General features: G+C 41.1%; 3 protein-coding genes across 5 annotated transcripts; 2 read left to right on the forward strand and 1 right to left on the reverse strand.

Annotated features, from left to right (window-relative positions):
• Nucleotides 1-151: 151 nt before the first annotated feature.
• On the forward strand, nt 152-4,144 carry LOC137132307 (GDP-L-fucose synthase-like). The gene is made up of 10 exons (XM_067514656.1): nt 152-305; nt 769-926; nt 1,022-1,136; nt 1,238-1,366; nt 1,454-1,527; nt 1,619-1,752; nt 1,904-2,035; nt 2,132-2,211; nt 2,769-2,868; nt 3,003-4,144. The coding sequence occupies exons 2-10, from the start codon at nt 769-771 to the stop codon at nt 3,056-3,058; spliced, it is 978 nt and encodes a 325-aa protein (XP_067370757.1). The 5' UTR covers nt 152-305; the 3' UTR covers nt 3,059-4,144.
• On the reverse strand, nt 3,792-8,914 carry bmb (brambleberry). Of its 2 annotated transcripts, XM_067514647.1 has the most exons (13): nt 8,555-8,695; nt 7,487-7,749; nt 6,956-7,084; nt 6,689-6,874; nt 6,351-6,573; nt 5,958-6,074; nt 5,694-5,873; nt 5,032-5,238; nt 4,801-4,951; nt 4,465-4,523; nt 4,245-4,372; nt 4,020-4,114; nt 3,792-3,945 (listed from the first exon to the last, which is right to left on the reverse strand). In XM_067514647.1, the coding sequence occupies exons 2-13, from the start codon at nt 7,745-7,747 to the stop codon at nt 3,816-3,818; spliced, it is 1,866 nt and encodes a 621-aa protein (XP_067370748.1). In that variant the 5' UTR covers nt 7,748-7,749; nt 8,555-8,695; the 3' UTR covers nt 3,792-3,815. The 2 variants fall into 2 exon arrangements, with proteins under 2 accessions (XP_067370748.1, XP_067370747.1); XM_067514646.1 differs by lacking the exon at nt 7,487-7,749 and having other exon boundaries at nt 8,555-8,914.
• pycr3 (pyrroline-5-carboxylate reductase 3) lies at nt 8,816-15,676 on the forward strand. 2 transcript variants are annotated; one of them, XM_067514650.1, is made up of 7 exons: nt 8,816-8,955; nt 11,949-12,042; nt 12,118-12,182; nt 13,161-13,340; nt 13,437-13,649; nt 14,294-14,386; nt 14,751-15,676. In XM_067514650.1, exons 2-7 carry the CDS (start codon nt 11,955-11,957, stop codon nt 14,952-14,954), a joined length of 843 nt encoding a protein of 280 aa, XP_067370751.1. In that variant the 5' UTR covers nt 8,816-8,955; nt 11,949-11,954; the 3' UTR covers nt 14,955-15,676. The 2 variants fall into 2 exon arrangements, with proteins under 2 accessions (XP_067370751.1, XP_067370750.1); XM_067514649.1 differs by lacking the exon at nt 8,816-8,955 and adding an exon at nt 9,226-9,776.
• Nucleotides 15,677-15,689: the final 13 nt, after the last annotated feature.

Genomic DNA, 15,689 nt, shown 5'->3' on the forward strand with positions numbered 1-15,689 from the left:
TAAGGGAATATAAACGTGTATTTATATAAGTAATCTTAAGATGTCTTATGTCCCGACGTGTATTTATATTCCCTTAACAGCGTTAGAATTAATGTTTTATTTTATTTTAAAGGGTAACTTATTATCTATAAGATGTCTTATGTCCCGACGCTAAAGCAAAAACTATACTACTATACTACTATTTTTGCTTTAGCGTCACCGGCAATGCAGCTGTTAGCGGGTGGGCAGAAACCACCGTAACACCGGAAGTCGGGGGATGTGTCTCGTTAGCTTGACACCGGTTCTGTGGAATTTACAGCTAGCAGGTGAGAATCTACAACTTAATGTTACACATTATGTTATCCTAGTGTTAATGGGTTTTTTTCCCTGAAAGGAGAAACCGTATCAAATCTTTGTGGTTTCCACCTTCAGGTTTACTTTCAGCTAACTAGCTTTACTTTAATAAAGCTCGTTGATGGGAGTTACTAGCTAACGTTACTTGCTAGCTAACAACAACTTTGGCAAATAACGTTAGCCTTAACGTAACGTTAGTTAATGTTACCGTTACTTACTGTTAGAGAAAGTTTCATTGTTTAGCGTTAGCTAGTTATCACAGCTACATGTCAGTGAGCCATCAGTAATAAATTCAATAGGAGTACGTGTAAGACTTAAGTCTTTAAAAATACCAAACTTAGTTCTGTAAAAAGAAAGCCTTATCATTAAAGAATATATTGTCCTGTTGTGTTTATTCTCATTACGTCTTTTGTGTCCTGTTTGTTGAAACGTTAGATGAACTGTCAGGGCGATCGTACCGGTCCAATGAGGGTGGTGGTCACAGGAGGGTCTGGCTTGGTGGGGAAGGCCATACAGCAGATTGTTAAAGAGGAAGGGGTATCCAAGGAGGTCGAACAATGGATATTTCTCTCGTCCAAAGATGCCAACCTTATGTGAGCGCACACATCCTCTAGCTTTGATACTGACACACATATTTCAGAATCTGTCTTTGCCTTTTTCCTCATTCTGTGTTTCCTCGTCTGTCTAGGAGCATGGAGGAGACACGGGCGGTGTTTCAGAAACACAAGCCCACACATGTTATTCACCTAGCTGCTATGGTTGGAGGACTTTTTAAGAACATGAAGTACAACCTGGACTTTTGGGTATGAAGTAGTAACTCTTTAGGACTCACTACTAATAAACACAATTTCTTGATTGAAAACCTTATCCAGTATTATATTAATAATGTATATGTCCTCTACAGAGAAACAACATCTATATCAATGATAACGTGCTGCAGGCAGCACATGAAGTAGGTGCAGTCAAGGTGGTGTCATGTCTCTCCACCTGCATTTTTCCAGATAAGACAACTTACCCTATTGATGAAACCATGGTAAGCGTCTCCTATAATTTAGACTCCACCATAATATTGCAATCCATTAAATCAGATTTGTAAATACCATCTTTGTTTTTTCACTAGATACATAATGGTCCACCTCATGAGTCAAACTTTGGCTATGCCTATGCAAAGAGAATGATTGATGTTCAAAACAGGTGTGCGGACTCAGACTTTATAGTGTTTTTAACAAAATTAGATCAAATGAAACCATCTAAACTGTTTGCTAATAATGTGCATGTTTCTCAGGGGATATTTCCAGCAGTATGGGTGCTGCTACACAGCTGTCATTCCCACTAATGTGTTTGGTCCTCATGACAACTTCAGCATTGAGGATGGTCATGTGCTGCCTGGCCTCATACATAAAGCGTACGTTGCCCAAAGTGAGTTGCATTATCTTACATGAGTAAGTCAAATCAAATACTGGTACAATTAAAAACAAGCAGTGATACAGCAGATGAGGAGAAGGAGGAGGATATAAATGAATTCCATTAACCTGTTCTTGTGTGTGTCCTTGTCAATCTTGTTGGTTAGAGGAGAGGAAACCGTTGGTGATCTGGGGATCTGGCACTCCCAGAAGGCAGTTCATTTACTCTTTGGACTTGGCTCGTCTGTTCCTGTGGGTCCTGAGGGAGTATCCGGAGGTTGATCCAATCATCCTCTCTGGTCAGTTCTCTTAGAGTATATGGCCTATGACAGTAAATCTGTTGTTAGAATTTCTAAGGAAAGTGTTATTTCTACTTTTTTGTTTGGTGGCTCCAGTTGGAGAGGAAGATGAAGTGTCCATTCAAGAAGCAGCAGATGCAGTTGTTGAGGCATTAGGCTTTAAAGGACAAGTAGTGGTATCCTTTAATTAAAAGGTTTAAACCTGGATCATGTTTTAATTTTTTTACATCTAACCATGTTCTGGCTACATTTTTTAAATAACTCAAACTTAATCGGTTGATCGGTTTTGCATGTTCTTGTGCACGCCATAATAAATATATTTTAGAGTAATGGTAATTATTTTCAGAAGCATATTGTCTATATTTTCTAAAATAATTTCTGCCATTAGATTGAAACAAACCCTAACATTTGAGGATTTGAAAATTAAGTAGTCATTTAAGTAATCATTCGTGGTAATATAGAATATGCTTAAAACATGTGATATAAAATTACACTGAAATTGTGGAATTTGACACTGTGCAATGTTATTCCCTGTGATAGATTACAGCCTCATCAAACTACAAACGAAAGTAGATTTTCAAAAAGTATCTCAAACCTTAAGGTCCTTTATTTTTTTTTATTATTTTTTTTTAAATGGTCAGCACTGTTAGTCCAGAGTAAATTGGATTTGATGTAGGAAACAATACAATAAATCGTTATCAGTTTTGTTGTTTCCTTAATCTTGAATTTCTAGTATGATACCAGTAAAGCAGATGGGCAATTCAAAAAGACGGCCAGCAATGCAAAACTTTGTCGCTACCTGCCAGACTTCACCTTCACTCCCTTTAAAAAAGGTGGGACTGACTTATAAAATGATTTTTGTAAGTTTGACTGTCATCAGAATTTGAAACTGACAGTAAATGTGTTGTGATGTACATTATGCTTTGGGTACATCTAATGTCTGTCTCCTCTTGTTCTCATTTAACAGCTTTGAAGGAAACCTGTGACTGGTTTGTCACTAACTATGACAGTGCCCGCAAGTAAACGCTCAAAGTCAGCACATTGTGTCAATCTATGATCGAAGAGAAGTGTACGGCACAGGAATAATATGGCTCAGCTGCACAGGCAAATGGTGCTAACTAACGAAGTCAGATTGGATCTGTTTGCGTTACATGTGGTCCTAGATCCAATTTTTATCTGATCTCATATAGGGTGAGCATTGTCAGAACAGTCAGATTGGAATTCACGTGGTTTATCAGTCTGAATAAAAATAAACGCCAGAGAAGCAAGCTGGACGTTTATGGAGGGGCTTTTGTCCTAGCCAAACAAGCGACAAATCATTACCCATGTTTGTTTTTTTTCCCTTCCCTGTTTAAGAAAATGGCACGATTATACTTCATGTTCCATTACTGTCTTATATTGCAACTAAATGAGGATTTGAGGATTAATGACCTGGCATGAAAGTTATTGTACATGTTTGATTCTCTCTCTCCCCCTCCCTCTGTGTATTACTACTGAGCAAAATACATTTATACCTTAAATGTGTGTGCAAATGTGCGTGCAAATGTGCTAAATCTGTCAGACTGAAATTTCTAATAATTCCCCAGCATAACTAATACAGACATGTTCACAGGTAAAGAAATAATTTATTAGTTTAAAAAAAAAAAGCAATACAATTTAAAAGTTATCTGTAGTTTTAGCTACCTTAACTAAGCAAAGCAAAGAGTTTAATCCAAAGTCCGTAACAGTTCATGGCAGACAGGACGCTTTACCAAAGAAATCCTAAATAAGTTTTAACATTTCAGGAGTGAACTAAGGTGGAATGCCCTCCTTCGTGGACTCTGCAGTACTCCTGTCCTGGCACGGCTCGCTTCTTACAGGTCTTCCCTGTTTTTGTGATACCATTGCAAAGCTGACGTCCTGACAGAGAGCTGCCACATGAAAGCATAAGATAATCATTATTCACACCAACACACTTGAGTTTACATGAGACACTGAAACACACCTGTTGCTCACTAGTGACGGCGTGGGACTTGCACTTCGTGAGTCATTCACAAAACCAGGAGAGTCATTCGCTGCATCAAAAACATATCCCAGATTCTTTTGGGGGGGGGATTTCATCAGAAATAGCAGAGAAAAAAAAAAAAGAATTTTGTCATCCAGTAATGGTTCAAAACATACTCACAATAGATCAAGAGTTTAGATGTTCATCATTTACAGAGTTGCTCACCGCTGAAATAACTCGCTGTGGTGTGAACCTGGGAGTGGAGTGATTGGAGTTTGCCATTACAGGTATGAACCTGGACTCTGGCATTGGCCTTCCGTGAGGGGGAGACACTACGGAGATGCCAAGGTCACCTGTGTACAAAGAACCGGGGAGGGGAGCTAACTATAAAAGGGAACTATCAATAAATATCTATCTAGTAATAAGGTACGTTAGTTTTTTCCACCTGATATCAAGCTGTCCTGATTTAGCAGGTCTTCTGTCTCCAGAAAGCTGTCCATATGTCTAAGGATAAAAATGGATTAAACCATCTATTAAGATTAATCATCTCCATGGATGCACAATTGTTGAAATTTCAAAGTTTTGATCAACATGTAAATGGACAAATATTCCTAACAATTATGAATGGGGGTTGAGCCACCTAAGTAAAAAGGCCTCGTTACTCTAGGAGTGTGTACTTCTACAATTGTAAATCTTGATAAAATGAAATTTCTAATATATAAAGTTATGAAAATGATTTTACAATAAAAATCACAAGTTTCCGTCTTGTCGGCGTGCTCACTTTTGTGGGGTAGAGGATGGTGGATATGTGGTGCAGGATGAATATGGCTGCTTCTGTGGCTCCACCATGTCACATGAGGCCATAAGTATTAAGGTAGCAGGATTTCTTTTGGTCTGGAAGGTTGCCCACAATTTACTCACAAACATGTGAGCTGCAGATATGAAAAAAAATAAACATTGACTAAAGGTACATAAGGCATTTAATTTGGCCTGAACAGCTTTAGGTCAGTACCCAGAGAAAGAGTGAAGAGCAGCAGGCTGAGGCTGCAGAGATCCAGTGCTGGCTGTTGGTTGACCTCAGCCACTGCGTTGAGAGGCACAGTGAGCAGCAGCATCGCTCGAGAGAAACCTGGGCAACGCAGGAACGTCAGCAGGACTGCACACAGTACAAAGTAGCTGGTGTGTGCAACGCATGTCCACATGGCTGTGAGGCTCAAACCTGTTAGCACCAGATGCAACAATCACTGATCCTTAAGGACTGCATGAAGAATAAAGCACTAAATTTAATGGTCAGCTGTGAGTTGTGCAGCTCAGAGAAATCAAGTTTTTGCAGTTTGTGGTAATTGTATTCCTTACAGCATAAAGAATCACAGCCAAATGTGTCAGTAGTTTTATCAGGGTACTGGGTAATAAAAGAAGCTAAGATTTACTCACATTTTGCACTGACTTCAGTATTTGAGTTAAACACGATTGTAAAAAAAAAAACAAAAACAGAAAAGTTCTGAGGTAACTTAAGAGTTAAACATTCTGTTCATTTTATGTTTTTTTTTTTTTTTTTGGTTATTCAGGATGTTTAAATGAAACATCCTGAACTTAGTTTGCTAGAACAAGGTTCCTGTATTTGGTTCTTAGACTATGACATACTGCCCTCCCACTGTGGGTCCAATGTCTCACCTGCCCAGCCAAGGTAGCCCTGGATCATGTGAAGCCTTTCCTCGATGTGGCTCTGCATGTTGTCCATGTAATGCAGCATTACTCCCAGTGTGCTGTTCATGCGCTCCAGTTTGTTCATCAGGTCGGAGTAGAACTGTGAGGTCTGATCCTGGTACTGCAGAAACTCTGACATACTGTGGTCTGATCCGACAGTTTTTTTTTAAATTATTTTAAAGTTAAACAATCTGTAAGGAATTCAGTTGGGTGGTGCAGTGTTTTTATTACCAATTTTAAGGTAGATGTCCTGAGCCTGGTGTCTGACATCTGCCAGGTCCTTAACAATTGCCCTGTGGCTGTCCTGCACATCTGAACCTTGGATCTGCAGATGCTCACTCACATTCTCTGAAGAGGACAGTAAGAAAGAAGTGATATTTTGCAAAAGTGAACATGTATCTTTCTGCACTACTACATTTCCCTTAAAATAAATCCTAACATCAATAATTTGTTATAGATCAACAATTTTATTGTAATACAAATAGCATTAAAATAAACTCCTCAATAAAGTCCTCAATGGAAGACTGGGCTCCTAGGGAGTTTTCAAAGACTGTAACCATGGCTGTACAGGGCATACAGCCCAAGTATTTTCCAGTGTGGCGTTTGAACAAAGCCCTCACCCACCCATTCTCTTTGTGATGCCATGAATGAGCTCAGCTACCAGCTCCTGTCCAGAGGCAATGAGAGCCTTCTCGTGACTCAGGCGCTCCAGGTTTTCCTTCAGAGAACTTTCCATTTGCTCCTGCCCCTCATACAGCTTCCCCTGCTGGGCCTGCAGAGCGCTGTGGCCTTCGAGCAGCTTATCCAAGGAGGCTGCTGTCAGTTCCCTCAACTCCAGCTGGCCCTCCTGTACAAAAACATCAGTCAAATCCACATGGACCCCGATCAGTATCCAATACTGATCTGACAGCAAACTGCACATAGAACACATGAAAATAAATAGATAGATAACTGTCAGCTACCTTCAGGTCCTTCATTGCATCCAGCTGGCTGGTGGCTGTGGAGATGAGAGAGTTGACTGTCTGTTCTGCTCGGCGCCGAAAGAGCTGCTGACGTGTTGCATAGCAAACGGAGCGCGCTCGGTTGCTCACTATGTGGTAGGCATTCCATGTGTCCGAGTCCATGTCTGCTGTACAGTCTTTAATAGTCTGAAACATCACAAGGACAACATAGATTAAATTTCCATAAAAATCCCAACATAACACCACGTGTAAGCTTCACACATTTACCATTTCCTCTGTACATGGGTAGGTCTGGCGTCCTTCAACCTCTGCCTGGCAGTTGAACAGCACCACTCCGAGTTTAGCAAGCTGCTCCTCTGTCAGACTCTCACATCTTGCCTTCAGACGAGCAACCACCTGTGAAGGAGCACATTGGGACACAAACCAAAGCAGCACAGCAATGTTATTCTGGTCCTAAAATATGGGGCACCTCTGTGAAACAGTAAACAGGATTCCTTTGTGTTTTGCACCATTTGTCGGTCAAATAAAGACATTTAGGGGCAGTACTGAAGCTTTGGGAGACATTTCTTACATTTGACCCCCACAGAAATACTGTAGGAGAATTATTTTTAAATAGGGAGCCGGCCCTGACCTGTGCAAACTGATAATGATCGTGATTTGTTTGGAGGCCCCTCTATGTGGCTTATGTAAAAATATGCAAAATTTAAGAATCAGACTTAAAAAAATCCCGGAAATGTCTTAGATGTGCCCAATGACTCCAGTGGATCCTGACTTTCAAACCTGGCACCCCAAGCATACCCTATAATGACAGCTGTCTAGTGGACTGAGCTCCATCTGCTTTGCCTCGGCCAAAAACTTGTCGTCGACAGAAACCATCTCAAATTGAGCATCCTTCGCAAGATGTTTAGGAGCGGCTGCCACTGGTGGAGATAGTGCTGATGCTGGAGCTGTCTCAGTCGTCTTCAACCACTCAAACAAGCCACCGACTGCAGGACACGAACAAACCAGGGCACTGATAACCACCAGGAGATGCAGATGGTGGACTGGGAGACGGCTCATGTCTGGAAGATATTTACCATTTACATTGATTTAAAATGCAGCTCAGAGAAGTCTGTCTGCTAACATGCTGAGGTAAACATGTCTGCTTTTCTGCTCGTCTCCATTTTCTTCAAGTTTCCCTCTTCTGCATAGTAGCTCTTTAAAATAAAAACTAATGATCACATGCTCATTTCTGTTGCACTTAAAGTTTGATACATTACAACCCAGTTATAGTATCCATGTAAAAACATCAGAGCCCCAACAATGAATATAAAATAAATAAATATCAGATATCTGCAAAGTAAGTCCATACTCATATCTGGACCCGATTTCCTGACTTATTTGAAGTGTTAGTATTAGGATGAAACTTACAGTGTCTAATTTTCATTTAGGACCACAATTGGTTCTGAAGTCATAACAATCCTATTGAACAGAAAAAGCTAAAGTCAAAGCACGTAACGTGAAGGACGTGATTGTCTCGGAGAGAAAAAGCAGCACTGTGGACCACTGTGCGGGCTTGTGCTTCCCTCATCCACTTGTCTGAATAAGGACCAAACAGAGGTTTGCCTGGACATGTCTGCTTTGTTGCAAGTAACGGAAACCAACAACTGAACGGGTTTATTCGGTATTCATGGGGAGACCAGCACAGAAAGGTTTTTTCTATCATTCGGGCACAAACTGTTTTTTTTTTAAATCAATTCTTAATAGAAAACGAGGAAAACACCGTTTTCTAACTTTAACACATTTCTACACATCAAAATATACTTTATAACAAAATATACACCTGTAACGTAATTACTTTACACCTGATAGAACTCAAAAATTTACCTGTGGGTTAATTTGCAGAACGTTCGTGCGCTCAACCCTCATTCCCCTCTCAGCTGACGGGAATGACGGGTAATTTGTTTGGCCCCCACCTCCCCGCCCCATATGGGGGGCGGCCAATGGAATGACCTGCATCATGGGAAGGGACGCAGGGTCTGTTCGATTTAAATCACCACCGTGGAAATGAACGGAAACACTGCGGAATCCTGTGCGAAATGCGTCCCCTGCGAAAGCACCGCCCGCGGCCGCGGTACGTATGTGTGAGAGAAACCAGCCACCCAGCGGCTCGCTAAACTCGCTGGCTGCTTCGTCGATGCTCCGGGTGAATCTGGCACGGTCCGACGGTTCAAATCCAAACCACATCGTGAGTTTTCCTAAACTTCGGACGTCTACAGGAAGATCAGGTGAATAAACAGCAGGTGTTTTATCGACGGATATCGGCTCCGCCTCACTCTGTGGTACTTTATGGTTGTCCAGGCAACAAGAAACACGTGCGTTGTATTTCTAATCTAATCTCTCCCGGATTATTCTCTGGCTGCGCCCGGGTACGTGCAGTCACGGCGCTAGTTTTCGGCTAACGTGTTTTTCAAAGGCAGGACTTTGCCGCTTTTCACGACCGCAGGTCAAACGCAGCTTTCGGCTGAATGCAGCTCCAGCGTGGCTCCCTCCCCGGCATGCTAACTAGCGGCTAGCCGTGTGAAGATCGCCGTCGACTAACGGCTGCTAGCCGTCGAGCTAACGAGGCTACGTCGCCACAACAATGGACGACGCCAACATCAAGAAACAGAACTGGGACGTGAAGGAGACGGAGCTGTTCCTTGAGATACTGAAGGAGCTGGACATGAAGAAGTGCCTCGACGGGAGGAAAGTGAGGAACAATACTCTCTTCAAGGTAGCCCACCGGAGAATGACGGCGGCCGGCTATCACAGGTCCGTGGACCAGCTGAAGTTCCGCTGGAAACTTCTCAAAAGTGCGTACTACAAGTGCAAGAGGGAGCCCGACTCCCCGACTCCCATCAAAATCCAAGGTTGGTGGCGGTATGAACAGACAATGATCGCGATCATGGAGTCCAGACATCCCTTGGTCGGAGCCGGGGTCAAGGCTGAAAGGAGCGACGATATGTCTAAAGACTCGGACGGCGAATCGTCAATGCTGCCATGGGCGCAGCCCTGCCCGGACAGCGGCGCCCACAACAATAGCACCATTCACAACCTGGATCTGATAGTAGGGCTGCCTCCGCGAAGGCCATGTAGTCTGTGTCATTCGGTTACACCTGTGAAACGCATGTGTTCAGTGCCTTCACCTGTGGACATGACTCTGGGGTTGTCGGGAGTGAACCCCGAGCCATGTCCACGAATCAGCGTCCAGTTTGTTCCGGTCCACCACTTGTTGTCTAAACGTTGTCTTATCAGAGGCTGTAGGTTGTGGTGCTGTGTGAAGTACGGATTTCCATGTTCAGATGACTTGGTCTGTCTGGCGGTTGTGAATCCAAACACAGAAATCCACAGTAAATAAAGCTCTTGGACCTGTTGTCAATATGCCAGTTCTGTAGTCCAAAACCAAGACTTTCACTTTCCTGTCATTTATGTGAAGGAACTCAACCAGGCCCATTAAGAGTAATTAGTGTTTAGACAGGCACATCACATTAGTGTAATGTTTGTGTTATGTCACCTCCTCCTCCGAGACTGAGGGATAAAGTTTTTGAATGTGTCAGGTTTGACTAAAAAAACACCAGCATCCCAAATTACAGCCTCTAAATGTTCACAAAGTTGAATCGGCTCCTTTCTAAAACAATTTATGCAAGAACTGGACGTTACATCTTACATCAAGTCTAAATCAAGTGTAGAATCTGTGTCAGTGCTACTGTATTACGCTGCAGTAGTTTTACAGTGGACCCAGTAAAACAGCAGCAGAACGGCCTACACTACTCTGGTACAAAAAGCTAAATCTGATTTCCTGACAGATGCATAGGTCTGCAGCATTTTCCATTTTGGTGTTTCACCGGTTGATTATTTTCCTTTGAGACTATAAATGTAGAGAAAGGCACAGATTTGAAGCTCTGAGCTCACAGTGGCCTCTCTGCAGTGCTTTGCCATCTAACAATTAAAAATCCAAATGCAGTCAATTTACAATCTCATCAATCAGGAGATATTATTTATCAAATATCAAAATACTGCTGAATTCAGTTGATGGATACTGAAGCCACGATGCTCTTTCTGTGTGTAGTAAAAGTGTTTCATAAAACTCATTACTGCTTGCTTTTAGCGGCTACTGTCCTTCTGAAATATCATCACATTACGAGTTCAAGTTGGTAATCAGATTCATGGACATATTTTTATTTATTTTTCCTGCTACAGAAACACTGTTTCCTGTAAAGGTTTTAACTGGATGAGAGATGCAGTTGCACGTTAAAAAAGACCTGGGTTTGGAAAGTAGGCTGTAGCAGACGTTAAGGGAAGGAGGAGTAGAAATCTTATTACTGACCAACTGTCAACTGGGATTTAACTAGTTATGTGATTTCTCACAGTATTTAACTTTCGTGTGTGTGTGTGTGTGTGTGTGTGTGTATAAACAATTTACGCAGTCGTATTGCATCAGTCTGTTGCCATATGGTGTTGATACATCAAAAGCAGTACTCACTTGTCATATGATCCCCGTTGACCCATGGTCAGGTCCTTAAATATTGAAACAGTGATGAGTTATTTGGCAAATGCAACTAAACCCTTAAGATGTGTGTGAAAAGGAGAGTTAAATTTAAGGGGTTGGCCAAAAGTTAGGCATTATCCATTCAGGAATTACAGCCATTGTAATACAAACACACACACACACACACACACACTTTTTGATGGCTCATAAATAATGGAACAAACTATTTTAGTATTTCCTGAATGGTTAATTCCTCACTTTTGGCCAAACCGTTGAATCAAAGCTGAAAGTATTGGCTCACTCACGTTATAATACTTTTATTTAATAAAGCATTGTATCGCAAGCACACGTAGAAATGTTTCATCATGATGCAGGAATGTGCTTTTTTCCATGAAAGTTGTTTGGGGCTGTATTTCATTCCATCTGTTGCACTAACAGTATGTAAATGTACATACATGTTAGACTGTGCACATTGCTATATATTTATCTCTGAATAATCTGTTTATATTTGCAAGCCTGAAACAACCCCATGTAATAAATGGGTAGCTGATGACTAATACAGTTGTAAAGGGCTGCTTTTGTCTTTGGGGCTAAAAGTAATGGTTTTCTTTATTGATCAATGATATTGATGTTTTCTGTGTTCAGTCTATAATGGCTCAGAAAATTGTAGAAAGGCCACAGAGAATTGATAAACTCTGATGTTGCATTGTGATGCAGTTGCTCTATAATCTGTCCTCTGCTTTGTTTCAGATCAAAATGGACCCTGAGATGGACTCACAGCTCAAGATCGGTTTTATCGGTGCAGGGAACATGGCCTTTGGCATCACAAAGGGCATCTTATCTGGTGAGTATTGTTAACAGGGGTCAGATAACTTGAAAGTGATAGTGTTTGGGGTCTAAATGTATGTTTCCATGGCAGGAAATGTTCTTCCTATTAACATCAAAGTGAGCGCACCATCCTCCAGGAACCTTGGACGGTTTCAGGTACTGTTAGAATTTTTTTTTTCTCTTCAATTAGTTTCCAGAAAAACAGGCTGAATTACAAGACCGTGAGCAGTTGCAGTTAGGTCAGATTTCTTGAATGAAAAGTTATCCTGCAAACCAGTCAGTTTGGTTGCTAACATTGGTCTTACGATGGGGCCTTCCATGTTCTTTTTTTTTTTCAGTGGGCTACGCTCAACAAGATTACTATGACAGAACAAATTTAGTATTTGTAATACTAGGACACACCTGCTAGAATGCAAGCTACTACACGTTTATAGTTTTTAGGCAAACAGAAAAAGGAAGCATTACACATCTAGAAGAACACATCTAGTGGTTTGCAAAACATATAGTAGCTCTTTAGAACTGGATTAAATTATGATAATTTTCTGATTTCAAAGTTTCAATCACATGCATACAATGAAAAACCAAGAAATCTAAGAGTTATTTGGTGCATCATCTGTAATGCACTTGTTGCACGTGTTATTATAATACACACATTGTCCAACCACCAGTATCGCTTTCACCATATCTCTTTCCTTTCTGTGAAATGTCAACATATCTTAGTCAACAACAACTTTCAGCTTGTCCCTTAAGGGGTCGCTACAGCAGAATATGTTCCACACGTTGATTTGGCATTGATTTTTACACCGGATGCCTTTCCTGGCACAACCGTCCCCTTTTACCCAAGCTCTAGACTGGTAATGAGGTGGCCCTTGGTGGCTGTGGGCAATATATCTTAGTAATTAAGATAATTAACCAATCCAGCAATTTATTGTCACAAATGACTAATTCTGCAAAATAATCCCCGATACCTACTAGGTTTTGTAGTTGGCCGCTGTGTTCTTTATTTCTTGTCCAATAAAGCAAGATGAACGTCGGCTTTATCTGACCTGTGGGTGTGGCCTCACTGTGTGAGAGTTACATGTGAGTGTACTTATACATTAGGTTAATAACAACATTCCTTCCTCTTGCCTTCAGGAGTTGGGGATTGCTGTCACCCACTCCAACGTAGAGGTGGTGTGCAGTTCAGATGTGGTCTTTGTGGCAGTCAAACCTCACCTGGTTCCTCTAGTTCTCAATGAAATCTCACAGTACATCACTGAACGGCACATAATTGTCTCTGTTGCAGCAGGAGTAACGCTGGCCACACTAGAAGAGGTGAGTGCCGTAGCCATAATGTAATGATGTTTCAGTCTAAAACACTTCTGTGATTCTGAATAATCTATTAACCTTCTCTGTCCCCTTATCTAAAAGCTCCTTCCAGAGAACTCAGTGGCCATCAGGCTGATGCCAAACCTGCCATGTGTGGTTCAGGAAGGGGCTCTCTTGTTTGCACGAGGATCCCGTGCAAAACAGGAAGATGGAGCTTTGCTTTGCTCCTTGCTGCATCGCTGTGGTTTGGTAGAGGAGGGACCTGAGGCCTGGATTGACATTCACACTGGACTGAGTGGGAGTGGGGTTGCATTTGTGAGTGTCTGAGGATTGTATGGTTTGTTTTGTAGAGAGCCTTTTAATTTTTGCAGGCCATTGTAACAGGAGTTAAGGAAAACTGATATGGCTGGTAGTTTGATTCTCAAGGTGAAATTTGACTATTCCACCAAAAGCACTAAGCCAGTCTTCATACATGCTTCATCCCATTTACTGCATATCATAGATCATTTGCAATCTAGCTATGTCTTACAGGACAAAAAAAACCCCATTATTTTAAGTGTCATCTGAAGTAATAGTTTAAATACCTCAATGTAAAAAAAAAAGGGGGGGGGGGGGGGACTTTGGTCTTCATTTAAACATTTTACAGAATAAAATTAAAAACTTGTGTAATACAGTAAAGGCTTGGTTGCTTCAAAATTACTCAGTAATAAGAGCAAGAGCTTATTGCACTAGCTGTTGGTACGGAAATGAAGACCAAACCAACATCAGGAAACAAAACTGATAAAAAGATTATATCAAATATAATTTAGGTGTCTGGAGGGTAATGAAAACTGAAATCTCGAATTTTTCAAAGTATTCAGACCCTTAATTCAGTATTTTGTAGAAACCCCTTATTTGTTTATCTTTATTTTTATTGTAACAGCAGAAGAAATTCTGATGCTTGTGGCCTTTTTCTGCAGGTGTATTTGTTTGCTGAAGCCCTGGCAGAAGGAGCTGTTAAAATGGGCATGCCTAGTGCTCTGGCTCACAGCATCGCATCACAGACTGTTCTGGTCAGTATAACTGTGTGTTCGTTTCACATCAAAAACATTTTGCTAAAAATGATGTATACTCTTTAATGTGGAAGTACAGCTTTTGAACCTACCTGTCTTTAACTATATGACAAGAGTATAGGATCTACAATTAAGCCAACAACATGTATCACATACAGTAGTTTCTACAAGTCTTTGTGGTTTGTTTGTTTGTCTTCTAGAAATTGGTCTTTATAAAATCTGGGACCCAGACTTGAAGTTTGCAACCATTAATTTAAAGATGGATTCTTTTAGCCCAATGCAATAAATTTTGCAGTAAATGCATATTAAAAAAAATTCTCTGGTCTCTGGACACATAGTTTTGATTTGCTGCCATGTTTTGCAGGGTGCTGGGAGATTGTTGCGTGACTCCGGAAAACATCCTGCTCAGCTTCGCTCTGAGGTCTGCACTCCAGGTGGGACCACCATTTACGGACTTCACACCCTAGAACAGGGTGGCATTAGAGCGTCGACGATGAGCGCTGTGGAGTCTGCCACTGAGAGAGCCAGGGAGCTTGGCCGAAGGTCAGCAGCAAGAAGCAGGAAATGATGACTGGTTGCTTTGTAAATACTGCCCATCGAACTTAAGGCCAAAACAACATTTTGGCACAATATTGTCATGGAACACAAACCAAACAGGACTTGTCGCTCTTTATATTTATGTTTCTGTCACCCCACCCCCACCCCCCTCGAACAAGTGCAGTACATGCAGTTGTTTTGCCTATCAGACTGAAATGATTTGTTGTTAGCAAAGGTGAATAGTGGCTCGGTCTTAATAATAAGAAAATGTAAATTGTTGCTGCATTTTTTGAGACCAGTTGCTTGACCATGCAAACCAATAATTCAGTTTTTATCAAGGCAGTTGTATCACATACAGCACCCAAATATGACTATGGCCATGGCTGGGGATACTGCAATCAAATTAAGGAGCAGAGTACTCCAGTTAGCTGGGTTTATTGATCAAAATGAACTCCAATACAGAAGGAAAAACTGATGTGCTTAAAATGGAGAGAGTCTTCCCTGTTGCATCAGTCTATGAGATGACTTGTATAAACTTCAAATTTGGAGTAATGCCTTACTAATTATTATTGAATAATGTGCATATAATGTGGAGAACAGAATGAAAATTAGTTGTGTAGGTTGCTTAATATAATTAAAAAATTTGGGCCAAATAAAGGATTAACTTTTGAATTTGGGATCATTTGACAACGATTGTGTTAATGCAGCTGCTGTAGTCAACTGAAAAAAAATTAAAATTTTCAAGGAAAATGTCTTACAGACTTTC

The sequence above is a fragment of the Channa argus genome, chromosome 8 (genome assembly GCF_033026475.1).
Source record: "Channa argus isolate prfri chromosome 8, Channa argus male v1.0, whole genome shotgun sequence".
NCBI classification, from domain to species: Eukaryota; Metazoa; Chordata; class Actinopteri; order Anabantiformes; family Channidae; genus Channa; species Channa argus.